The following is a 27490-nucleotide window of genomic DNA, read 5'->3' as shown; positions in this document are numbered from 1 at the left end:
CCCAGTAGTAAGTGCTTTATAAGAATGAAATCATTGAATCATCAGGAGAGCCCCATGAAGCAGGATCTATTATTATTCCCATTTTACAGATAAGAAAACTGAGTTTAGAGTGATTAAACAATTTGTTCATGATCTCTAGTTTAGTATGTGGTAGAACTAGGATTTAAATCTGGTCTCTCTGATAGCAAAGCCCTTGCTATAAATGAACTCACTAAAGTTCAGTACTATAGAACTTATAGTCCTCATTGGTTTCTCAGTGAGCAATCTTTGCTCAAAGCCAAGCCCAGCCTTCTTTGCAATGCTTGGTCTTATTGCCTGATCTAGCTCGTCACCTTTTGGAGTGACTCAGAGACCCCAACGTGACAGCGCACTGCCTGATTCTCTAGGCATCGCCTAATGTTCTTAAGTAAGGGGTTTCTGCTACTCTAGCTAAAAGAACCAAAATCATTCTACAGCCTGGAAAACTAGGAGCAAACAGCCCGTCCTGATACCAGCAAGCAGTGGAGTCTTATAGCAGAGTGGAGTCTAGAGTTAACACTTGTCCTGAATCCTGGCTCTACCTCTCACAGTGTGGACGGTCTTGGACTTATCATTTTCCTTCTCAAGTCTCAGTGTTCTGATCTGAAAAATGGGGTCCTAAATACCTATTTCACAAGGTTGCTATGAGAATTGATTGATATTATACATGAAAATGATTTCAGACAGTGTCTGTGACATAGTGAGTGTTTCGTAAGTGGTGGTTTTATTACTATAAATATTATGTTTTATAATACCTATTTAAACTCCATGAAAATGATGATTCCTACTTTGAAAAAGCTCTTTAGAGATTTTCAGAACTGAGTATTTAAAGGTAAATTGTTGGTTTCTATATCAAGTGAACTAAATTGCTGAACAAAATATTATATCAAGTTGTTTTAAAGCATTTGTATCCTTGTGAAAATTTCGCTTATTAGCTATTTTCCTTGCTGCCTGGACAGATAGGGGTAACTTACGGCCTCAGTGAGCTTCAGGAAAGAGGAGAACAGAATCATAAAGAGGATACAAAGAATGTAAAGGAATAGAAAAGAAGGTTGACGCTCCCACCTGGGTGTCAGTTCTGCCAGGGGCCATCTCCAAAAGTTAAGTATTAATAATATGATTAAACTCTCCTTGAAAATAGAAATGTGTCTTTTTCATTTTCTATCTCCTTAGTACATTAAAAAAAAAAAAGTACCTGAAACCTGACAGCTATCGTTAAATGAAAGAACCAATATCTAAATAAATGAGTGAGCCAATAATTCTTTTAAGTTAATGATAGATCAATAGGTCAACGGTGCTTTTTTTTTCAACAGTGCTTTTAAAATTAGTTTTCTAGTTTCTAAAAATTTGCTGCAGAAGTGTGAAAGTATGTATATGAAGAACTCTAAGTTTATTATTGTTACATGACTTTCATACTTTTAGAACTGGAAGTCCCCAACTGTCCTTTTCCTTTCCCTGCCAATAAACCTACGGCCAGCTGTGAGGTGATATGGCTGAAGCCAAGGTTAGCAGGTGGGTTTAGCCAAGCTGAACAGAATCTGAGGTTTGGGGGTTAGCTGCCTGGTGTAGACACAGAAAGAAAGATCTGTGTTCTACCACAATCTAAGCTGAAAGTAGGATGTTGTGAGTCCCAATGCTCACAAGGTTATTAGTATCCAAGTGACAATGGGGAACAGGGTCACATGAGTCACAGGAAGACAAAAGTTGCAAAACAACAAAAGATGGTAAAAGGACACATTAGAAATATACAGTTGGTAATTACTATGGGTCAGGATATGAACTGGATGCTTCTTATAGTACAGAGTAGACTTACAGTACAGAGAGTAGACTTATAGAGAGTAGACTGAGAGTATAGAGGGTAGACTTAGAATATAAAGAGTACACTTATAATATAGAAAGTAAACTTAGGGTATAGAGAGTACACTTACAATATAGAGGGTAGACTTAGGGTACAGAGAGTAGACTCACAGTACAGAGAGTAGACTTAAGAATATGAGAGTTGACTTAGAGTACAGAGAGTAAACTTACAGTATAGAGAATAGACTTAGAGTATGGAGAGTAAACTTACAGTATAGAGAGTTGACTATAGTATAGAGAGTAGAGGAGGTAGTGGCAGTAGAGGTGGTGGTGGCAGTAAGGATATGAACTGGATGCTTCTCATAGTATAGAGAGTAGGCTTACCAATTGTCTGGGTGCAACCTAGTAGTTGTTTAATTTTTGGTAACTTACTTAGCCTCTCTGGGCCTCAGGCTCCTCATATGTGAAATGGGATAATAACAAACGTGACTTCATGGTGTTTTTATGGGAATAAAAAATACATTAATATATACTTAAAGCACTTAAAACAGCATCTGGCACATAGTAAATGCAAAATAAGATTGCTACGATGAAGATGATGGTGATGTCTGTGATATCATCCAAACTTTCCAATCTCTTTCAAGTTAGGTTTTAGTATCCCCTTTGTACTGAGCAAATCAATCACGGAATCATGACTTCTTAGACTCTGTTAAAGGAAGTGGTTCCAAGCTGTCTTCGAAGCAGTGGTGGTCACTGTCTATGCCACATAAACCCTTCTCCCCACAACTGCACCCAAGAGGAGAAGGTCAGGACTACATCCATCTATGGCATGACTTGATATGAAGAGCTCCAAAAAATAGGAACTATTGTAAACAGCTAGATCCAGCTGCTTCTTTCCCTAAGGAGTTGGAATAATTGGGGGTGGGAGGGAGGGCAAGGAACCTGGCAGTTAGCAGTAGGAACAGAAGTTAGAAAGATTGTGAAGCTGAGAGAAGTCAGAAGGGGTCATAAGTAAATGTGGCTTGATGAAGAAATGGAAACTACAAACATATAAAACCTCTGAAATGGGGGAAAAGGTTTACAGAGCAGACTGGACAAAGAAGCTAGTTCATAGCAATGGGAGCAGTTGAAACAGACTAGAAAGATCCCAGCCACAAACTACCACAACTGAGGATTGACAAGATACCTTGAATCCTCAACCACTTTCTAGTTCCAATTACAAAACTCTTTTAATTCATTTTTTAAATTGAGATATTCCTATCTCCCTTATCTCCATATGAATCCCTACAGTAAAACTCCAATGAAAGAAGGCCTAAGTACATATTCATTTTTTTAAAACTGAAAAGCCCAAGCACCCATTTCACAGATGAGATAATGAAGCTCCAGAAAATGTCAGCAAGCTACCTAAAGTGGTAAAGCCAGGATTTGAATGCAACTCGTCTAACTCTAAATGTTTTCCCCTCTACCCTGGTTCCCACTCCATAGGAATATAGGAGGGCACCAAGAAAGAATGGACTAGACAAGTAACTGAAACAGCCAAGGGATATAATGCATCTCAGAGAGAGACGCAGAGCCATCCCATAGTGCCAGGTGAGGGAGTTTGTGAGCCAAGGCTTCCCATGATGCTTGGCATAACCCCAAAGCAGACCCTGACATCTCCTGGCTCTTGTACATCAGTCTTTTCGAGATGCTCCAAGAGCAAAGAGGTTTTGTTTTTAGGGACCTTGCTTATTATTTTAGGAACTATTTTAGGAACTTCCATGTTCCTAATGGAAGGCAAAGTGCATGAGGATGGCTCTGGCAAGTGGGTAGGAATACTGTAAGGTCAGTCCAGTCCCATGCTGAATGGCTTGAATTGCTAGAAAAGTCTTCCTTGGGCTAACTCAAGATGTGCCTTTTTTGTATCTTCTAATTTATTACTCTAGATTTGTCCTTTGTGGCAACACAAGACATGTCTAACTACTCCATTTATTTCTTACAGATCAGACGGACTGGCCCTGATAAAACAAGGCGTCTTTACTTAACTAAACAAATGATACCAATCGACATAAATAGGCAAAAGTGATATTGATTAAAGAATCTGTTAATGAATTTTCATAAGATACTTGTTGATGGCAAAACGTGCTGACATAAAAAGCATCTAGCCCTTTCTCCTTTGCTCATGGGCACTTAACCTGATGGTCTTGATCACATCCAGTGATTACCACACTTGGAACTGCTCTTCTCCACCCCAGAAGTAGCTGTGCTTTAGGAAGAAAATGAAGCACAGCTTCTAGCAAAGTAACATGTGCTGCTGAGGCACCTGAGCTGTACTTGAGTGTAACAGTAAGAGCAAAAATAGGTCCTCTAGCACAAAGCTGTTATGTAGCCCTGAAAACATGACTCTACAGCGTCATGCAGTCCTGAAAAAACGACTCTAGGGGGCTAGACTCCAGAGCCCCAAATGTGAATTCTCCAGAATGGTACTTCCCTCAAGTACCATTTTATTTCCTGGACTCTGGGACTTTTGTCCCCAAATCTTGATCTCTCTATTGCTTCCCTAAAAGAGAATTCTGTGCCCTGGGCTCACCTGGAACTCCAAAAAGATTGAAGTACTAGAAACAGGCTATGGCTGCTGCTGGCAGCCAGCAGCGCAAGGCCATAGGAGCCTGCAGATACTGGTCAGCGGGCTCCATCAGCTGGGGCTAGCGGGTCCTGAGTAGCACCCAGGTTTGACTGATAGGCTCTATTCACAAAATGCTCCAGGGGATTGAAAGACGCTCAAAGTTCCCCCCCCTCCACAACTGTGAATTACGCCTAAAAAAGTTGAACTACAAAAGATATTCTCTACCTGTGGGAGTTATCACTATGGGAAAAAAAAAAAAAAAATCAAATTAAAGCATTTTGAAAGGTACTTGCTGGGAAAAATGTACTTAACCAAACTATGCATACAGGAAAACAATTAGGACTGTCATCTTTAATCATAAAGATGAGATATCTCGATAATACATTAACATTCTATTATGTACCTGGAAATTCTTTCACATGCCATAAGATGAAAAACTGCATATCGTATGGAAAATTAGCAAAAGTACAATATGAAAATTTAAATCCACACAATATAAAGATCTAATGTAAAATCATACTGAATCTTGGTCTTTCAGAGAGTAAACAATTTGCCCTATAACTGAAGAATTCCTTTATTTTGGTTTAAACTCACCCATTAGTTCTCACTTGATGATTCTGCTTTCACTTGTTCAACGGTTTGCAAAAGAGTATCCTTGCGTACTTCTGCAATTCTAAATGTCAATTATCTTTCAAAATTTGAAATAAATCTCTTCAGCCAAGTTTGAATCATGCAAGAGGTTAAAATACATCAGCTGACCCTCAAAGCGATAATATAAAGATTTGAGGAAGGAAATCCAATTATCCCACGCAAGGAAAAAATACTGCCTCTTTGGAAAAAATAATTGAAAAATTTTAAGATGTGATTGAAAAATAAGAAGAGCAAAAGGTTTTTCAAAGTTTTAAATTGCTCCAATTCCCAGTCGAGGTATTGGTTTTCTGCAAGTCCATGATTTTGCTGGTGGTAATGTTTTTATACTTATATTGGGTACAGTGCAAGAGAGGACCTACAAATTCACATTCATACAACATCGTAAAGATACAAAAAAAGGTTTCCCTTTGCTTCTCATTTTCTCACTACTTATATTTTGTGTTTAAAACAAAACATAGCAAATGTAAAAATAAACAGTGGTCCTTGCATTAAGGCAATATGAATGAGAAAAGTGCAAATACAAAATGAGAGAAATGCAAACTTTAAGGTTTTCACAGAACCATAAATTCCCTCTGCACATATTGGAAATATTTAGGATTATCAGTTAGGCTTTTAAAAATACATTTTCTTAACAAGAGAGAAAAAGCTGGGAGTATTCATGTTTTGATAATAATCTTAACTTTTTTCTTTTTCAAAGTGTGCTATTTGGATCCAAACTGAAAACCAGCGTCAGTATTATTCATCACAGTTAATGAAAAATAGCCCTGCTATTGTTATTTCATAATTAACAGGGTTTGGGTGATAATATTGACTTAAGTGCATCTTACTAATCAACTCTGTTACTAGCCAAAGGATTTAGCCATCTCCTGACATTTATTATGCTGCCATTCCAGATGCCTCAGATGGTTGCCCCTTTTACCTCTGAAGGATACAGTATAAAGTATATCAAATAAAGTCAAACAATCCCTGAGTCTCTCAGAAGAAACCATCAGAGACTCTAGGAACGGCATTTTCAAATAGGATACCCTCAGGCTTGGTTTCTAAGCCGAGGGAAGATATACAAACTCAGATGTTGAAACTATTTCTAAAATAAAATCTTAAGGATAAGAAAGGCAGTGTGTGAGGGTGTTTGGCACGGAACGGGAAGGAGGAAGCGGGACTGCAAGGCGGGCTGCAGTAGACTCCATTGGAGTACTCATATCTTCAGTTCCCCCTGAGATCTCTATTTTCCTGCAGGGACAAAGGTCTTCCAGAACTTTTCATGAGAGATAGGGATCTATCCATACCGAAGAGACTAAGCTAAAGACAAAAACAAGACTTCCCCGCCATTATCCTGTGCCAATGGCCTTTGTACCTCTGCCTCCTCCAACTTAGCCGGAAATAAGACAAACTAAGCTAAACTAAGCATAAACATTTCATGTGGGAAATAGAATGTCACTGATAGCCTGCCATGAATGAGCTCCATGGGTGAAGGAAAGATCTCAGAGATAGTTAAAAGCCCACCTTTTGTTCTCTCTCGATTCCAGTCTCCACTGTCCAGTAATGCTTGATTAGGCAGATACACAGGGATCTCATGAAAAAGCATTACGAATGTAGGGCTTCTCATAAACAAACAAACAAAAAAACAAATCCTTTGCCATCAAGTCTATTCTGACTCATAGCGACCCTACAGGGCAGTGTAGAACTGCCCCGTAGGGTCTCCAAGGGCGCCTAGTGGATTTGAATCGCTGACCTTTAGTTAGCAGCCAAAATCTTAACCACTACACTACCAGGGTTTCCTGGGCTTCTCATAGGGGTTGTTATATTTTAAGGGGCCAACCTATTTTCACAAATTCGTTGCCATCCTTCATCAGTATATTTCTGTCTTCAAAGCCACCTAGGCCCCCCACCACACACACACACACACACACACTTTTCTAGAACTTATTTCTGTGAAACTTATCCTTCATTTTGAGGACAGAAGGTGTGTCCTCACTACACTGAAGATGTAATACAGCAAGTAGGACAACAACTTGCTATTGACAAGCTTCAGAGTACGTTTATCTTTCCATGGATCCGCACAACATCCACGCTCCCAACTATACCTCTGCCAAATTACCTGTCTTTATCTCCTGTATTCAGAGTCTTTCCTTCATTCACAATCACACGTCAGAATTAATCTTTGGGAATCTCTATATACTTCCCTGAACCCTAAAGATTTATTTATTGAGACAAAAACTGGTTCTTTGAAATGGTCACAGACTCCTTCCCCCATCAAAACATCATCACTCATGGCCATGATTGTTTTCCACATTGATGGGAGGATGTGAATGGCTAGTGGGAAATCCACCCTTGCTCTCTTCTTTCCAATCAGACCATACTATAAAGGTAAAGACAATCTGTACTCCACATTTGTCACCCAGTCAATGCCACAGCTAATTCAGCTGATTTGCCCAATCTCAGCACTCTCCTGAAACTACTAGCTACACTGAAGACAACTTACCTGATGGAAGAAACACTGGTCTTTGATTAAGGACATACAAGTATTCTAACTTCCTTGCTCTAAAGCTGAATTAACTTGTAAACGCAGCACAGAACAATGTCATTTACCTGCTAGCTTTCTGGCCTTATCTGGAGATTAATGCTTACCATTTGCTGTGAAAGGACTCTTTTCTCCATCTCACAGTTTAAATAACACAGAATGTGTATATGAGGGAAGCTTATCGAGCCAGTAGGTCAGGGTGACACTGGTTTAAGAAGAAATGTAACACATTTTGACAACTTTTATAGGGAGATTTTACATTCCAACTTTTGGAAAATAATTTTTTTTTTAAATATATTTAGAATGTGCTCAGCCGCCCCACCCTAATGAACAAAATTAAACAGCAATGTAGTGATGGTACCAGAGCAATACATGGGGAATTAAAATATAGACCTGGACCTGGGCTGGTGATCTGTTGAGTTTGTTGTTGTTGTGAGGTACCATCGAGTCAGTTCTGACTACCAACGACCCAATGTAAAACAGAACGAAACACTGCTGGATCCTGTGCCATCTTCACAATAATTGTTATGCTTGACCCCATTGTTGCAGCCACTGTGTCAATCCTTCTCATTGAGGGTCTTCCTCTTTTCCACTGACCCTCTACTTTACTAAGCATGATGTCCTTCTCCAGGGACTGGCCACTCCTGATAACGTGTCCAAAGTAAGTGAGATGAAATCTCACTATCCTTGCTTCTAAGGAGCATTCCGCTATACATCTTCTAAGACGTATCTGTTTGTTCCTCTGGTAGTCCATGGCATATTCAATATTATTCACCAATGCCATAATTCGAACGCATCAATTCTTCTTTGGTCTTCTTTATTCATTATTTACCCTACTCATGCATACGGGGTGACTGAAAATACCATGGCTTGGGTCAGGGCGCACTTCACTCCTCAAACTGGTATCTTTGCTTTTTTTTTTTTTTTTTGAATTTTTATTGTGCTTTAAGTGAAAGCTAACAAATCAAGTCATTCTCTCACACAAAAACTTATACACACCTTTCTACATACTCCCAATTGCTCTCCCCCTAATGAGATAGCCTGCTCCCTCCCTCCACTCTCTCATTCGTGCCCATTTCACCAGCTTCTAACCACCTCTACCCTCTCATCTCCCCTCCAGACAGGAGATGCCAACATGGTCTCAAGTGTCCACCTGATCCAAAAACTTGCTCCTCACCAGCATCGTTCTCCAACCCATTGTCCAGTCCAATCCCTGTCTGAAGAGTTGGCTTTGGGAATGGTTCCTGCCCTGGGCCAACAGAAGGTCGGGGGGCCATGACCACCAGGGTCCTTCTAATCTCAGTCAAACCATTAAGTCTGGTCTTTTTGCAAGAATTTGGGGTCTGCATCCCACTGCTCTCCTGCTCCCTCAGGGGTTCTCTGTTGTGTTCCCTGTCAGAGCAGTAATCAGTTGTAGCTGGGCACCATCTAGTTCTTCTGGTCTCAGGCTGATGTAGTCTCTGGGTTATGTGGCCCTTTCTGTCTCTTGGGCTCATAATTACCTTGTGTCCTTGGTGTTCTTCATTCTACTTTGATCCAGGTGGGTTGAGACCAATTGATGCATCTTAGATGGCCGCTTGCTAGCCTTTAAGACCCAAGGCGCCACTCTCCAAAGTGGGATGCAGAATGTTTTCCTAATAGATTTTATTATGCCAATTGACTTAGATGTCCCCTGAAACCATGGTCCCCAAACCCCTGCCCCTGCTATGCTGGCCTTTGAAGCATTCAGTTTATTCAGGAAACTTCTTTGCTTTTGGTTTAGTCCTGTTATGCTGACCTCACTTATATTATGTGTTTTCTTTCCCATCACCTAAACTCCCACACCCCCTCCCTCCCCCCTCTCGTAACCATCAAAGAATATTTTCTTCTCTATTTAAACTATTTCTCGAGTTCTTATAATAGCGGTCTTATACAATATTTGTCCTTTTGCAACTGACTACTTTCACTCACCATAAATGCCTCCCAGATTCCTCCATGTTATGAAATGTTTCATAGATTCATCACTGTTCTTTATCGATGTGCAGTATTCCATTGTGTGAATATACCATAATTTATTTATCCATTCACCCGTCGATGGGCACCTTGGTTGCTTCCATCTTTTTGCTATTGTAAACAGTGCTGCAATGAACATGGGTGTGCATATATCCATTTGTGTAAAGGCTCTTATTTCTCTAGGATATATTTCAAGGAGTGAGATTGCTGGATCCGATGGTAGTTCTATTTCTAGCTTTTTAAGAAAGCGCCAAATTCATTTCCAAAGTGGTTGTACCAATTTGCATTCCTATCAGCAGTGTATAAGTGTTCCAATCTCTCCACAGCCTCTCCAACATTTATTGTTTTGTGTTTTTTGGATTAATGCCAGCCTTGTTGGAGTGAGATGGAATCTCATTGTAGTTTTGATTTGCATTTCTCTAATGGCTAACGATCGTGAGCATTTCCTCATGTGTCTGTTAGCTACCTGAATGTTTTCTTCAGTGAAGTGTCTCTGTTCGTATCTTTTGCCCATTTTTTAATTGGGTTATTTGTCTTTTTCTAGTTGAGTTTCCACAGTATCATGTAGATTTTAGAGATCAGGCACTGATGAGAAATATCATGGCTAAAAAGTTTTTCCCAGTCTGTAGGTAATCTTTTTACTCTTTCCGTGAAGTCTCCTGATGAGCTTAGGTGTGTACGTTTTAGGAGGTCCCAGTTACCTAGTTTTTCTTCTACATCGTTAGTAATGTTTTGTATACTGTTTATGCCATGTATTCGGGCTCCTAACATTGTCCCTATATTTTTTTCCGTAATCTTTATCGTTTTAGATTTTATATTTAGGTCTTTGATCCATTTTGAGTTAGTTTTTGTGCATGGATTGAGGTATGGGTCTTGTTTCATTTTTTTGCAGATGGATATCCAGTTCTGCCAGCACCGTTTGTTAAAAAGACTATCTTTTCCCCATTTAACTGTTTTGGGGCCTTTGTCAAATATCAACTGGTCATATGTGGATGGATTTATGTCTGGATTCTCAATTCTGTTCCATTGGTCCATGTATCTGCTGTTTTGACTACTGTGGCAGTATAATAGGTTCTAAAATCAGGTAGAGTAAGGCTTCCCACTTTGTTCTTCTTTTTCAGTAACGCCTTACTTATCTGGGGCCTCTTTCCCTTCCATGTGAAGTTGGTGATTTGTTTCTCCATCTCATTAAAAAATGTTGTTAGAATTTGGATCGGACTTGCATTAAATCTACAGATCGCTTTTGGTAGTATAGACACTTTTATAATGTTAAGTCTTCCTATCCATGAGAAAGGTATGTTTTTCCACTTACGTAAGTCTCTTTTGGTTTCTTGCAGAAGTGTTTTCTAGTTTTCTTTGTACAAGTCTTTTACATCTCTGGTAAGATTCATTCCTAAGTATTTTATCTTCTTGGAGGCTACTATAAATGGTATTGATTTGGTGATTTTCTCTTATGAAATTTTTCATTATGTTCCTGAATAATCTTTCTAATTTCTTCAATTGCTTTATCTGGGTGTTCCTTGGTTTGTTCTGCGTATTGCCCGATTTCCTTCCTGATGTCTTGAGGGTTCTGTATGCTAATCTTTTGTATTCTGCCTCTGGTATTGCCAGGAAAGCACTTTCTTCTAGAAGATCCCTTGATTCTTTGTTTTGAGAGCTTGTTGAGGCGATCATGGTCTGTTTCTTTATGTGACTTGATATTGACTGTTGTCTCTAAGCCATCTATAAGTTATTGTATTAGTTTATTTTGTGTTTGCTTACTGTGTCATAGCTTCTTGCTTTGTTTTGATGTGATATGCCCAAATGGGTTGCTTCAGTGAGCTAGCTTGATTATTTTTGCCTTTGGAGTTATGATGTCCAATCTCCAGATGGCTAGAGCAGTTATCAGGTATATCAGTCTAGGAGTCCATTCACTTTTCTTGTATGAATTCAGCTCAGGTGTCCAGGTAGGTGATCATCAAGTGTGTGGCTCTGTCCTATAGTCTTAGAGGGGCAGGGGTGATTGGTGTAGGTACTGGTATCTGGTTGCAGCAGGGGGTCACACTCTGAACAAGGCAGGAGGCTGAGAATCTTCCCCTACGTGTCTCTCAGAAAAGCGTGTCCCTGTTCCCTAGAGTGTACAGGTGGGTGGGTTCTACAGATTGACCATTGGCACCCAATGTTTTTGGTTGTAAGAATTGGGAGGTACCAGTTATCCTTGGACCCCTGTTATGGGTGGCTGCATGGCCCATGTCGAGCTACCAGTCCTTAAGCCCCTGATGTGAGTAGGTGAGGACACTGTTTAATAGGCAAAGCAATGTAAAAAATCAAACACCTGCCTCTCCGCCACACAGCTGAAACCGTTGGAGTCTGCCAATGAGGGCCTATTCTCCTGAAATAGGCCCACACAGGACCATGCAGAGGGGAAATGTACTCAAAGTCCATGGACCATTTATGCCTGGACAGGAGCCACTTCTGTCCTAAGCTCCCCCAGTTAGTGGATTTGGCAAATTATCTTTTCCCCCCAATTGCAAATTTATTCCTTCTCCAAGGCCGGGAGGATGACTCTAGGTGCTCAGCAGGGCCTGTCTCAGGCCCAGGGAAGTCAGCTGCTGTAGCCAGCCTGGGGTGGGGGGGGATGGGGCAGTAAAATACACGGAAGTACTTAGTTTTTCCTGAAAGCACCGTTCTTCTCTGGTTCCGAGGCGTGAGTAGGCTGTGTGGCTGGCTGCTTCTCCCTAAGGAAACTGCAGCTGAATGCTAATACCAGCTCACTGCTGCCGCTCCCAGGAACGGTGCCTGAGGGCTCCCCCCAGTTCAGGTCCAGTAATTCCTCTCCACTTCTGAACCGTCTCTTCCTCCCCCTGCACCTCAGTTCGTTTTCTAAGTTTGCCTTTGATGTTCAGGGCTCCTAGTTTGTCATAAATAAACTCCTTTCACTTGTTTTTTCGGGTCGTTGTTGTAAAGAGGGCTCGCTGGAAGCATCTGTCTATTCTGCCATCTTGGCTCCGCCTCCATCTTTGCTTTTTAACATTTTAAAGAGGTGTTTTGCAGCCAATTGGCCCAATACAATACATCCTTTGATTTCTTGACTGCAGCTTCCATGGGTGTTGACTGTGGATCCAAGTAAAATGAAATCCTTGACAACTTCAATATTTTCTCCATTTATCATGATGTTGCTCGTTGGTCCAGTTGTGAGGATTTTTGTTTTTTTATGTTAAAGTGTAATCCATACTGAACACTGTGGTCTTTGATCTTCATCAGTAAGTGCTTCAAGTCTTCTTCGCTTTCAATGAGCAGAGTTGTGTCATCTGCATATGGCAGGTTGTTAATGAGTCTTCCTCCAATCCTGATGCTGCGTTCTTCTTCATATAGTCTAGCTTCTTGGATTATTTGCTTAGTATATAGATTGAATAAGTATGGTGAAAGGATACAACCTTGATGTACACCTTTCCTGATTTTAAACCATGCACTATCCCCTTGTTGTGTTCAAACAGCTGCCTCTAGGTTTATGTGCAGGTTCCTCATGACCACAACTAAGTGTTCTGAAATTCCCATTCTTCCAATGTTTTTCATAATTTGTTATGATCCACACAAACTAATGCCTTTGCATAGTCAATAAAACACAGGTAAACATCTTTCTGATATTCTCTGCCTTCAGCCAAGATTCATCTGACATCAGCAATGATATCCCTCATTCCACGTTCTCTTCTGAATCCAGCTTGAATTTCCAGTAGTTTGCTCTTGATGTACTGCTACAATGATTTTTTAATTATCTTCAAGAAAAATTTTTACTTGCATGTGATAGTAATGATATTGTTCGATAATTTTCGCATTCCATTGGATCACCTTTATTTGGAACAGGTATGAATTTGAATTTCTTCCAGTCAGTTGGCCAGGTAGCTGTATTTCAAATTTCTTGGCATAGATGAATGAGCACGTAGAGCATTGCATCCATTTGTTTAAACATCTCAATCGTCATTCCATCAATTCCTAGAGCCTTGTTTTTCGCCAACGCCTTCAGTGCAGTTTGGACATCTTCCTTCAGTACCATCAGTTCTTGATCGTGTCCTATGTCCTGAAATGGCTAAATGTTGACCAATTTTTTCTGATACAGTGACTCTTTGTATTCCTTCCATCTTCTTTTGATGCTTTTTGATGCATCATTCAATATTTTGCCTGTAGAATTCTACAATACTGCAACATGGGGCTTGAATTTTTTCTTCAGTCATTTCAGTTTAAGAAATGCCAAGGGTGTTCTTCCCTTTTGGTTTTCTAACTCTAGGCCTTTACACATTCATTATAATACTTTACTTTGTCTTCTCGAGATGCTCTTTGAAATCTTCTCTTCAGCTCTTTTATTTCACCATTTCTTCCATTCACTTTAGCTACTCTACGTTCAAGGGCAAGTTTCAGAGTGTCTTCTGACATCCATTTTGGTCTTTTCGTTCTTTTCTGTCTTTTTAATGACCTTTTGCTTTCTTCATTATGATGTACTTGATGTTATCCCATAACTCGTCCGGTCTTTGGTCATTAGTGTTTCAATGCCTCAAATCTATTGTTGAAATGGTCTTTAAATTCAAGTGGGATATATTCAAGGTCTTACTTTGGCTCTCGTGGACTTGTTTTAATTTTCTTCAGCTTCAGTTTGAACTTGCATATGAGCAAGTGATGATCTGTTCTGCAGTTGGCTCCTGGCCTTGTTCTGACTGATGATGCTGAGCTTCTCCATTGTCTTTTTCCACAGATGTAGTCGATTTGATTCCTGTGTATTCCATCTGGTAAGATCCACATGTATAGTCACCATATATGTTGTTGAAGAAAGGCATTTCCAATGAATAAGTTGGTGGTCTTGCAAAATTCTATCATGCTATCTCCCACATCATTTCTATTATCAAGGCATATTTTCCAACTACCGATCCTTTTTCTTTGTTTCCAAGTTTTGCATTCAAATCACCAGTCATTATCAACTCACCTTGATTACATGTTTGATCAATTTCAGACTGCAAAAGTCAGTAAAAAATCTCCAGTTTCTTCATCTTTAACAGTAGTAGTTGGTATGTAAATCTGAATAATAGTTGTATTAACTGGTCTTCCTTGTAGGTATATGGATATTATTCTATTAGTAACAGCACTGTACTTCAGGATAGATCTTTAAATGCTCTTTTTGAAAATGAATGCAACACTGTTCCTCTTTAGTTTATCACTCCTGGCACAGAGGAACATACGACTGTCTGATTCGCAATGGCCAATACCAATCCACTGCAGCTCAGTGATGCCTAGAATATCAATCTTTATGTGTTCCATTTCATTTTTGATGACTTCCAATTTTCCTTGATTCATACGTCATACATTCCACATTCTGATTACTAATGGATGTTTACAGCTGTTTCTTCTCATTTTATGTCATGTCACATCAGCAAATGAAAGTCCCAAAAGCTTTACTCTGTCCACATCATTAAGGTCAACTCTACTTTGAGGAAGCAACTCTTTCCCAGTCATATTTTGAGTGCCTTTAAACTGGAGGGGCTCATCTTCCGGTACTGTATCAGATAATGTTCCACTGCTTTCCATAAAGTTTTCACTGGCCAGTGTTTTCAGAAGCAGATCACCAGGTCCTTCTTCCCAGTCTGTCTTAGGCTGGAGGCTCTGATGAAATCTACCCACCGTGGGTGACCCTGCTGGTACTTGAAATACTAGTGGCATAGCTTCCAGTATCACAGCAACATGCAAGCCACCACGTTATGATAAATTGACAGATGAGTGATGGTCCACCATAGCACTTACTTTATAGTAAGATTCTAGAACAAGAGTTCTTAAAATTTTAAGAAGAATCTTCTAATTTTCTTTTTTTTTTAAAGTCTGCCTTTTTTTAGTTGTGGTGAAAATATACACAACAAAACATACACCATTTCAATAATTTCTACATGTACACAACTCAGTGACTCTGATTACACTCTTCAAGTTGTGCAACCATTCTTTATCCTTTTCCAAACAATTTCACATTAACATAAACTCACTGCCCCCTAAGCAAAAATTCTCCATTTCCTTCTCCTTCCCACTCTTCTACTTTTCTTGAGTCCTCAAATTTCAGGATGGAAGAAAGAATGCTGATTTTGAAGTTTCTGAGCTGGACCAGCAGAAGGGGCAAGTATCTACTGACACACCCCTTATGGTAAGAGGAGAGAAATCCAGGATTCTCACTTTCTCTGGGCTGGCAGAAAGAGAAGAAAGCTTGGTAGCAGCATGCAGCTTAGAGATTCAGTAATTCAACAAACAATTAAGGAACTACTAAAAGATATTCTAACCTCCTAGCTGAATCATTCCAATCTAAGACAATCTCTTGCCCCCACTTGATATTACCTCTGGTTTATAAAAGCCCTTTCCTGTCTGGGCTCTGTCTTATGGAAAACACTTTGGTAACAGTACTTAGAAATAACTGCAACATTTGTTTACTCCCTAGTGAATGCATTTGCCGCTGAGCATATTCAGTACTTTTATAATGTTGCCTACACTAAGACACTATGGGAAACTTACTTATTAATGGTCACTGTGGAGTTTGGTCATTGTAGAGCTTTGTCTAGGGTACTATGATGGTTAATTTTATGTATCAACTTGGCTAGGCTATGGTTCCCAGTTTTTTGGCCAAACACTAGTCTCATTGCTGTTGTAGAGTAGTTAACTGTGATTAAATCACTTGGCCATACGTAAAGCCAATTACCCTCCATAGTGTAAGTAATGCAATATACCAAGTCTTTTAATGTCAAAATGACACAAGCTATGACCTGAGAGGTCAAAGACAAGCTGCTCTTACCATGACCGAGATGTGGAGGATCCTCAGCTCCTCCTCGGCTGACTCATGCTGGGGCTCTTCCGTCGGGTCTTGTCCAGGGAGGCTCAGAGCACCATCTTGGTGATGGATATGAAAAAGCAAAGTGCCATTCTCCAGCCACTGCTGCCTCCAGCGCACCAGGGGGATGTCTTCCGTGTTCCCTGAGATCTCTACAGGACAAACATCAAAGGCACAGGTGAGAATTCAAACTGAACTAAATTTTCCATCTTCCTCTTTCTATGTACTCATACTGATTAACAAGTTTAAGCTGAGGGCAACAAAGGGTTCCAACTGCAGTTAGGTCAGGCTTAACACTGCTCTAAACCACAAAGACGGGAAGAGATCCTGAAAAGAAGAGGATTATTCACTACACATCTTTCCACCCTAAATCTAGTGAGCCAGGCTCTCACCCATTGAGAAAAATAAAAGGTGAAAATTCAAGTACTTACCCTTATTTCTATGATCAGTAGCATCCTCCACACAGCACAGTTTGAATACCTGATAACCCCTCCCCTCTCCCAGGTAAATAGAAGGTTGTTTGCCTCTCGTAAATATGAAAGTGCAAGTTCCCAAGCAACTACTACTAGACACACCAGTGAATCTACCAAGAAGCTAGTTGGTAATTACTGTGCAGAGAACTGGCATTTATGAAACAGTCCTGGGAGGTTACTGCAGAGCAACTGGGGCTGACAGGTTATTTCTAAAACCATAAGCATTTGCCACATAGTCTATTGGGGATGTTTGATAACTTACTGTGACAGGCACAGTAATGTTTTTAATTCCCTTAATATTTCTCTTCAGTTTTGCACAGAATAGAGACAATATATACGAGGGTGGTAAAGAATTGGGCCTTTAGCACAGAGACAAGCATTAATCTGTTTCTCAGGGCTTCAAAACAAGGCACTGGACTATTTTTAACAAATTAATAACAAAATACCAAAAACCTATTATGTATTTCGCACTGTAGTAGGTATGAAGCTGCTGTTGCTGTTGTTAGGTGCCATTGAGTCAGTTCCGACTCATAGTGACCCTATGTACAACAGAACAAAACACTCCCCAGTCCTGTGCCATACTCACAATTGTTGCTAAGTTTGAACCCATTGTTGTAGCCACTGTGTCAATCAATTTGATTGAGCGTCTTCCTCTTTTTTGCTGCCCCTCTACTTTACCAAGCTTGATATCCTTCTCCAGGGACTGACTGGTCCCTCCCGCCAACATGTCCAAAGTACGTGAGAATTCTCGCCATACTTGCTTCTAAGGAGCATTCTGGCTGTACATCTTCCAAAACAGATTGATTTGTTCTTCTGGCAGTCCATGGTATATTCGAAATTCTTTGCCAACACCATAATTCAAACGCATCAATTCCTCTTTGGTCCTCCTTGTTCACTGTCCAGCTTTCACATGCATATGAGGTGATTGAAAATACCATGGCTTAGGTCAGGCACACCTTAGTCCTCAAAGTGACATCTTTGCTTTTTAATTAAGCTAGTATTACAAAAATACACTGTGCATGTGCCCTCTCTCGTATTCCTAAAGCATGTCTTTTCAAAGCTTTGAGAAATCCCACAGTAGAGTAACATGATTAACACAGCATTTCTTGAATTTCATTTGGCCCTCAAACCATTTTTTGCTTAACAACTATTGTCACCCTAGGGAACTAGTATTCTGCTGAACACACTTGGACAAATCATTGTTTTCCAAAATTTTAGTTTTTTAAAATGCTTGGCTTCTTCTCCCCAAATTTACCATCTTTGACAAAAAAAAAAAAAATTCCATAGACATAAAAAAGATTTAACAAGATACATTTAGAATAGTACTCTCATCAAGTACCAGAGCCATAAAGAGGAAAGCAATTTTAAGTATTTATGGAGTTTATAAATATCCTTCACTATTTGTGGGACAGCACAAATGATGGTCTGCTTTATTTATTTATTTACATACATTGGGTCGCTATGAGTCGGAATCGACTCAACAGCAGTGGGTGTGGTGGGTGGGTCTGTATTATGTGCCAGGCATTGGTCTAGGCACTGAGCTAGTAACCTAAATGAGGTCTTCAGTAAATTCTCCATACCAACTCACCATGAGTCAAAGTGGCAAATGCTGTACCAGGTGGATGACGAAGTTGTGAGGGGACACAGAAGAAGGAAAGGTAATATTGCCTGGGTAGGGGGTAAGAAGGAAGGAGAATAGATTTCTCAGGGGAAGATAATATTGGTGCTGGGCCTTGAAGGATGAGTAGACTTCCTTCCAACAGGTAGAGAGGTAGGGAAAGGATACCAGGAACCGATAGGAGGAGCAAAAGGAGAAAGGAGAAAAAGTATTGGCTGCTCCTTCAGGGCAGGTCAGTGAGGAGGGTTTCTATGAGCCACAGGTCATTAACCTGTCCCCAAGAGACACCAATAGCATGTGCTTCCATCCTATGGACCAGTGGGAAGAGTAAACTTGAGATGTGAGTGAAGAAGAGAAGGTTGCAAAGATAAGGTGATATGAGTTCACCTTCCTCCTTAGCCCCTCTCCCTAATCCCATAAAGGACTCAACCATCCTTTTGATAAACTGTATGTGGCCCAGGAAATGACAAATACAAGCATCCAGGAGCTGTAGTGCATGGAGGGTGTGAAAATGGAAGCTCCTCGGCCTTCTGGCCCTGGTTTGCCGTGGGCACGGCTCCATTTGTTAGGTGAGGCAGGCACACAGGCTTCCCAAGTACACCTTTCCTCTGAGGAGGCCTTTCCAGATTTCCAGGTTGAGAAACCCTTCACATGCAACACTTCACCCACACACCTTCCAATCACAAATCTCGCTCATCAGCGCTTATCCCTTCCAATCACTCATTATGCCTTCACCACAAAGCACCCAGCAGATTTCTCCTGGGAAACACCCCCTCCCTCCTCAAGCCCCTTTCCCATCAAAGCAGAGAAACCAAACTCTGTCTCCTTCTCATCACAGACATAAAACTCTCAAGTAGTAACAGCTCCTAATACAGCACCTAATGGAATAATTAAATCATCCAGAGCAACAGGTACCCAGCTTCCAGCCGATACCACTGCAACCCAGCCCAGGATTTATTCCACACACTTATGAGTGGCACTTCATCTCTTCCCATAATTATTCAGAAAGAATCTAGCATCTCATATCTCTGAATCGCTTAACAAACGGATTTTTATTTCCCAGAGGTCTTCATCAAGTAGGTCAGGCTCATTACCTCTGTTTTAACTATGGAGGAAAAGACAAGCAAATAATTGGACCAAGGTCACAGCAACCTGACACAGAACAAAGATGGACAAACTTCTATCACATCTGTTCCAGCCCCAACACACACATACCAGATGGCAAGACCTCAGAACATGCAGAGAGAGAGGAAGTACTTGAGCACAAAGTCCACGTGGTCTTTTAGGAGTATTTGTGCTGCAATGTTTTACATTTTTGCATAGCGTATCAGTATCACATGACTTTTTAAAAAGTTGTGATGTAATTCACATACCATAAAATGTATCCTTTTAAAGTGTACAATTCAGTGATTTTTAATATATTCCCAAGTTGTGCAACCAATGCCACTAATTCTAGAACATCTTCATCACTCCTAAAAAAAAAAAATTCCATACTTATCAGCAGTCCCAGATGATTTCTATGGGGGGAGATGTTCTGCTTCAGGGTCCTAAGAATGGTGGTACCAAGGAAAGGTGCACGGTTTCAGCAGAGTTCTCCAATGAAGAGTGGGCTTAGAGCACAGAATCTTTGCCCTTGGCTTCCAGGTCAGCCGTTTGAGCCCCTCTGTGAATTATTTATGTCCATTCCCATGGATGGGTGATATACTGATCCTGCCTGGACCAGACACATCTCAGAGGGCAGAGGATGAGGGAAGGAGGGTACCACGCCTGCCAAGGGCATCCATCATATATTAGATTCAAGATGATTACAGGATGATAGCTTCTTCCCTGGCTTTTTTCCTCTCCTGGCAAGATCTGATATAATGGTAAACTAGGAACACATTTATGTATACTATATCTGGCCTGGGTCAACCAATGGAAAAAATACACTGGGCACAATAAAAGGCTTGTGAATTTCCTTGTCAGTGGGGCTGAGATCAGAGCCCTGTTGTACATCAATGGAATCATGGTGGTCTGGATGTCAGCAGAATATGTAAAGAAGAGAAAATGCTCAGAAATTGTTTCACCAATGCAAGTCTTCCCTGAGTGCCCCCCACCCCAAGGAGCAAGGAGGTAATAAAATAGTTACTCCAAACCAACACTTCCTGAGATGTGAAGATGAGGCAGAGATTTTGCCATAATGTACTGAATAAAACAAGTGCCAACAGGGTCCTACATAGTTATCTCAAGACACCACAGGTGGCATGTGCACCAATACCATAATCATACTCTGTGACTAAGATTATCTGGAAAACCAAGACTGTCTTGACTTTTGCATGTCTCTTCTTCCTCTCCCCATGCCTCATACTTCTCAGCACCTCCAAAAATTGTGGACCTGCCTGGAATCCACAGAAACCAGGGTATCATTCATTTCTGTATACAACAATTACTTTTGAAGCATACTGTATTTGCCACATTCAGGAAATGGTCCCTCTTCTCAGGAATTTTCAATCTTGTAGGAAATTTAAGTCATGGCCAAGAATAACTACACAGCGGTGTTGAGTGAGAGGATGAGAGCTGGCCAGGCAGAAATGGATGGGAAGAAATAAAACGGGAAGAAATGTTGAGGAAGCAATTCCAGATGAAAAGAACAGTGTGTGTAAAGAAACAGAAGGATCGTGTGTGTTTGCAGGACTGCAGGAAGTCTGATTAAGCTGCAGAGAGGAGGATATGGAGAGGAGAAGTGGAGGACTGAGGCTAAAAATGCAGACTGATTTTAACTTTGAAAGGATCTGAATGCTAGATTGAGGAGTTCAGAGCTAATGGAAAATCATCCATAGTTTTATTAAGCAAGGAAGTAAACTAAGCCATGATTTAGGCTGAGTTCTTTAGAGAAGCAAAACCAATGAAGTATATATGATTTATTTATATACATAGAAAGATTTATTTCAAGGAAATGGCTCATACAGTTGTAGAAGCTGGAAATTTCCAAGTCTGTGGGTCAGGCATCAGGCCAGAGGCTTATCCTGACTCACATAGCTGCAGGGGCTGATGAACCCAAGATCAGCAGGTTGGAATGCAGGCTGCTGGCTCACAGGCTGCAGAGGCTGATATATCCCAAGATTCACAGGCAACTTGGGATTCATTAGCCTCTGTGAACAGGATTCATTGGCAGGCAATACAGCAGGCTGCTGGCTCAAGTCCCAAGAACCAGAGGTCGGATGATGATGAGCCAGCTGCAGGATCCAGGCCAAGCAAGTAAGGTTTACCAGAATATCCATATATATATATATATTATATATATGTATTTATATATATTGGATGCAGGCCAGACCCCAAAGGAAACTCCCCTTACAACTGACTGGCTGATTACCTCAGATCACATCATGGAGGATGACTACATCATTACATAACTGCCAAATTACATCATTATATAACTGCCAAACCACTGAGAATCATGGCCCAGCCAAGTTGACACACAATCTTAACCATCACAATCAGGAAGACCCAGAGAGTAGCAGACAGACTAGATTCCAGTGGGGTCTCATTATGAATACAATCATGTATTCTGATTTGGTCAAAATACTGAATTGGGACTCAGTAGGCCTAGATATGGTCTGAGTAACCTTGAATGAGTTGCCTAGCTTTGAATTTTCTCATCTGTCTAATGAGGATCTGGGTAATTGAACTTCAAGATCCTTTTGTAGCTTTGACATGCCTTTATTCTAAGTCCAAAAGGGTGTGTCATACACAAGCACTTATAAAGACAATGATTTTTGTGTCCCAAATGTCTCTCAAGCGTAAGCTGTACTCCACCCTTCCTTTCCCTCTAAGCACAGGGTCCACATGCTTACAATGATTTGAGCAGAGCCTTTAACAGACAGGCCCATTTTCATACTGGACCCCAGTCTGGTGATAAAGATGCTCATTCATCCTGGTACAGATACATGGCTTCAAGGAACAGAACTCAGCTTTTGCATGCAATAGAGAACTGGGATGCTGGTACCTCGGGCAAGGAAAGTGATGGCAGAGAATTATCTGGGACAGGGAAAGGCAGAGAGAAGGAGGATAAGATGAAATCACTTTTAAATTAGCCTTAGTCATTGTTCTAATGTTAGCTTGTGGGCTGGGAGCTTATAGCACGGTCTATTTGTGGGGTTAGCTTAGGACACCCAAAACATTGTTTCAAAAATTCCCCTTCCACTCATCTCAATCTTCCCATACCACCTAAGTGCCCGTTTCCTTCTTTGAGCATCCCTACATACTGAGAATTCCTGAACTGAGTTGCTAAGATCATGTCATGATCAGAATTTCCTCCGAAGACAGCTTCATTGAGGACCACATTCAGAATACCCTCTTTCAAAGAATTTGAGACTTTAAAGTCAGATGTGGATTTGAACTGGGGAAATTCTCAAGGGTCCTTTAATTCAACTGAATAACTTAGAGTTGCTAGTGGCTCTATCAGTTTGGTCATTGTGGGCCCTTTTTTCATTCCTGGCAAAGCCTGAGTTTCAAGCTGAATTCAGCTGAGTGGTAATGAGGTTGCCGAGGTTGCTGAGGTCAAAGCAGTAGGAAGCATTAACTTGTCAATTCTCAGCCTCATGTTGAGGGCACCTGATGAACTGACCCTGTAGTCTTTCAAGGTTGAGGATGACATTCCCTGATGGCCATTACTGACTGTTAAAAGACCTTGCTTAGATCAGGATTTTCAAGCTTGCTGTTAGTCTTGGAATCCTTTGTCCAAACAAAATCTAATGTGGTTCCTGAGGGGTTCCCTAGAGCAGAGTTAGAAAAGAACCGGCACAACTGGAGGTCAAATAAAGCCCACTACCATGAAAGACCCCTGCTGTTAGGAAGCTCGAGATGTCCACAGGTTATTAGTTTTGCTTGGTTGTTTTCAATTCTATTAAGTGTGGTATTATGAATAGTCTTGTATTCTTTGAGAAAGAATTACAAGGAAAAGGGACCATCTCTAAAAATAAATTCTGGCCACGCCTCCACTCTATGTTATATCAGCCATTATTCTGAGTTTCCCTATGTGATGAAGATTAAGCTCAGAACTTTAGCAGTGATAAGCTGACTATCCCAAACTAAGAATAACAAAAGGATCTTATCCATCAGAGACTATCGTGAAGGTTAAACCCAACATTAAGGTTACCAAAGATAAACCTGTAATAGAATTACCCCCTTCCCTTCTGTTCTTTCTTGCTTTCCTTCCCCCCTCACCACCCGCCCCCCCCCCCCCGCCGTAATTTCAAAGTTTGAAGGATATTAATGGTAGTTCTAGTTTCCCACATGGTTTCATTACATCTTCTGACTGGAAATATTAGCAGTGGTATTAACTTTCAACACCTTTGTAAGAAAATCACCTGCTTAAGTCAGGGGTTAATAACTGTAAGGATCACTAATTATTCTGAAAATTTTTATCCTGGTATCCAACGTGACCCAAGTCTTTAATGTCTCTAAAATGGCAGCCTCTAAAGACCCCAACTTGTTCCATAAACATAATGAGAGCAGCACATTAGTGTCCTGGCCATCTGTGAAGAAAGATGAGGGACAGGTGAAAAACAGACAAAGGAGAAGGTTGCAGAGTGAAAGGACAAAGTCAAGAGAAGTGAGGAAAGGAGACTAGCCAGAGAAATGACATCTCTTGGGTTGACTTGGCTGGGCCTCCACATCTCTCACCGTAGGGACCATCTGGTATGGAGTTCTAAAGTGATACAATCCCAAATTCCAGAGTAAGAGCCACATAAAATGAGGCATCCCACTGGGCCTGAATTCAACCAGCACAAATGCCAGGAACACCTATAGTTTGCCTTAAGTTTGTAACCATACAGGCCTGGCTGAGTGAACAACAAAATGGGAAATAGCATAACCTGAACATTCTTTTGTGAAAATCGGCTGATGTTCACAGACCAACTGGGAATGAAACTCTGATTGTGGTTCCTATATTCAACTCCCTGTCTGCCAGGGAGCTGCTTCCTACTGTCTCATTCTCTTTCCTCTGCCTCCAAACTGGCTTGAGCAATGGCTACAGAAGTATGTGGAGAAAAACTCTATACAAAATAGCTTTAAAAATTTCCAAATTCTCTCGCCCAACAGGAGGTTCCTTTTTCACATAACTAAAACCTTCTTGACTTGCTGCGATTTGGAATAGAAATTTCCACTAGTGTCCAGGTGAAGGATAATTGAATTTCTATTTCCCTGGCTTGGTGACATTTGCCCTCAATGGCAAAAACAAAAGAGCTTTAGAGTATTAATGACACAGTGATGAGACACGGAATGGCAGGTTAAAGAGAGCATTGGACAGGGAGCCAGGAGAATGTAGCTGCTGTAATCTCTCTGCAGCTCAGTTTTCTCATCTTCAAAGGTTGTAACTAGAAGGTCACTAAGGGCTCTCCAGCTCTAACCATGTTATTCAATGACACAAAACCAGACATGACACTTGGCTGTAGTTAGGCCCCAAATCAGGTGCAGGCTGAGTATATTTCTGCATGCCAATTGGATAAACGTCTCTATGGAAGTTTTTCAAATCAGACATTTCTCCTGAAATTTGTGAATGCTTTAACCCAGTCTAGCCTATCAATTACAGAGTAAGGATTGACTGTATGGAAACTCATGATAGTGACCTACTGAAACTTCACTCAATGACTCCCAATTAGAAAGAGTTTAGAAAGAGCCATCTACATATAGATGTGTCCAAATGGTTTCCAGTAAGTTATTAACCCTTGATCAGCAATGTTTTTGTGGACAAGTGTAGCCTAGATAAAGAAAACTTCACCTGACCTCTCTCTGCAGCCTTGCCAATATCCCTTTATAGAGTGTACTCTAAAAATCCAGAAATGCTAACTTCCTTTTACAGCTGCCCACCCACCCACTTCTCCTTTTCCAGAAGAGGTTAAGATTGATTAAAATGAACCAAGACAGGAAGCAAGAGTGATGACAGAAAGAAAATGAGGACCCTAGATAGCCCACAGCTTGTTGTCTCTGGAGGCAGGTGGAGAGGTGCCACAGGAAGCAGAGGGTGGTTTTTTAAACCAGGCTTGATGGAAAGCAGTGAAGCTTTCTATGGATGCTGCTGGAAGTAGGTCACTCTCCGCTACTCTGTGCTGGCATGAATAGCAATTGAGCAACTACACGAACATTCTATTTACCTTGCCATGGAGATGAAAACATTCCTGTGGGGCAAAAATGCAGCCAAAAGGTTCTGACACAACCAGAGAGATGAGGAGGCATTCAAATGGCTTCTGATTTCATCCAAAATGGTTTGCTTGTTCCTACCACAGTGTTTCTCTGGATCTTTTCAAACCTCTGCAAAGAGTTTATCCACATGATACTCATTAAAGTCTCATTTGAAAGGGGGGGAAAAAAAAAAAAGCCCAAAGCTCTTTGAAAAAGGCAGGGTTATCTGAGCCACAGATGTACTGGGAAGAGGATTTTTAAATGTATCTAGTTCTATTCACCACTGCCACCCAACTGACCTTTGTAAATTGAGATAACGGCACGCATTTAACAAAATCTGACATCAAGTAAGACGTATAATAATATTTAAACTCTGTAAAGTTAAAATATGTATTTACGGATCATTTCATACATTGTAATGAGAATAAGTCATTTTGAAGCCTGAGGTTTCACGATTGGAATTCTGATTTGAGCTTTGCAAGCCCTTGGGGGCCATTTCCCTGCAGTGGAAGCAAAATGGACACCTGGGTTTTGGAAAGCCAAAGCAGGGTGACAGCAAGGAGACTTCCCACTAGACCCAGTGAGGGCTCCATTCATTCCAAATCCTCCCTCTTGTACTCCTGGTCTTTTATTAACATTCAAGACCAAAACTCGTTGTCATCTAGTCGATTCTGACTCACAGTGACCCTATAAGACAGAGTAGAACTGCCCCCAACAGGGTTTCCAAGGCAGTAAATCTTTATAGGAGCAGAATGCCACATCTTTCCCCTGTGAAGCAGTTGGTGAGTTCCAACTGCCGACCTTTCTTAGCAGCCGAGTGCTTAACCACTGCACCACCAGGGCTCCTTTCATTTACACAGAGTTTATATGATTCTCTGGTCCTGAACCATTTCAGTAAGGTCCCCTCCATGGCTCCCACCTTATAAAAAGGATGAGAAAAGGAAGTAATAATGACAAAATATCACCTATAAATGATGCCCTGGTGGTGTAGTGGTTAAGAGCTTGGCTGTTAACCAAAAGGTCAGCAGTTCCAATCCACCAGCCGCTCCCTGGAAATCCTATGGGACAGTTCTACTCTGTCCTATAGGGTTGCTATGAGTCGGAATTGACTCGATGGCAAGGAATTTTTAGTTTTTTTATAAATGACTTAGAAAATATCACCTGTAAATGACTTACAAAAGAATAGTCCGTTGCTTTTCCTAAACTTATCTCCATCTTTAATTAGTTCCCATTCACTTGCATTTCTGCCTTTATCTATGATTCAATTCAACAAGTGATAATGCACTTATTATGTATCTGGTACTGCTAGGAAACCCTTTCAACATTCATGACTTCACTCAATCCTCAACGACCCTCTAATATGGGTATTTATGTGCCCATTCTACAGCTGAGGAAATCAAGTTCCAGAAAGGTCAACTTGCCTAACCAAGTTCACCCAATTAGTAAATACTAGAATTAAGAGAGAGAGATCTCTGCCAAAATCCACTCTGGCTATTTCTGCTTTAAGACCTGGCCATGCAGTCTTTCACATAGAGTGCCATGCTATCCATGCCCCAAGCCTGTCACAGAAGGCCAGCCCTAGTGAGCTGGCTGTCAGGCATTTAGCAAGGTAGTCATGAGTTAAAATGGGCAGGGTCCTATTTGGGATCAAGGAATAGAAATGAAGGAAGGCTATATGGCACTGTTTTTTTTTTTATATGGCACTGGGTCTGGGTATATTAAAATAACAGCCGAGCTTCCTTCAGTAGTAAACTGAGTCCTTTTTGGCAGACTTGTCTGTATAGAGGCCTCTTACATAAAGGCCGAGAGAGATTGCACTCAGGTG

The 27490-nt window shown here is 40.8% G+C and overlaps 1 protein-coding gene across 2 annotated transcripts in view; it reads right to left on the bottom strand.

Annotated features, from left to right (window-relative positions):
* ASTN1 (astrotactin 1) overlaps nucleotides 1-27490 on the bottom strand; it is a 388929-nt gene that overhangs the window by 244660 nt on the left and 116779 nt on the right. For both annotated transcript variants that reach the window (XM_064276603.1, XM_003410879.4), the window contains exon 2: nucleotides 16378-16565. In XM_064276603.1, the coding sequence (XP_064132673.1) occupies nucleotides 16378-16565 (188 nt within the window). The remainder of the gene's footprint in view (nucleotides 1-16377; nucleotides 16566-27490) is intronic.

This window comes from Loxodonta africana, chromosome 25 (assembly GCF_030014295.1).
Source record: "Loxodonta africana isolate mLoxAfr1 chromosome 25, mLoxAfr1.hap2, whole genome shotgun sequence".
Lineage (NCBI taxonomy): Eukaryota > Metazoa > Chordata > Mammalia > Proboscidea > Elephantidae > Loxodonta > Loxodonta africana.
This window is presented reverse-complemented; position numbering and strand designations above follow the sequence as displayed.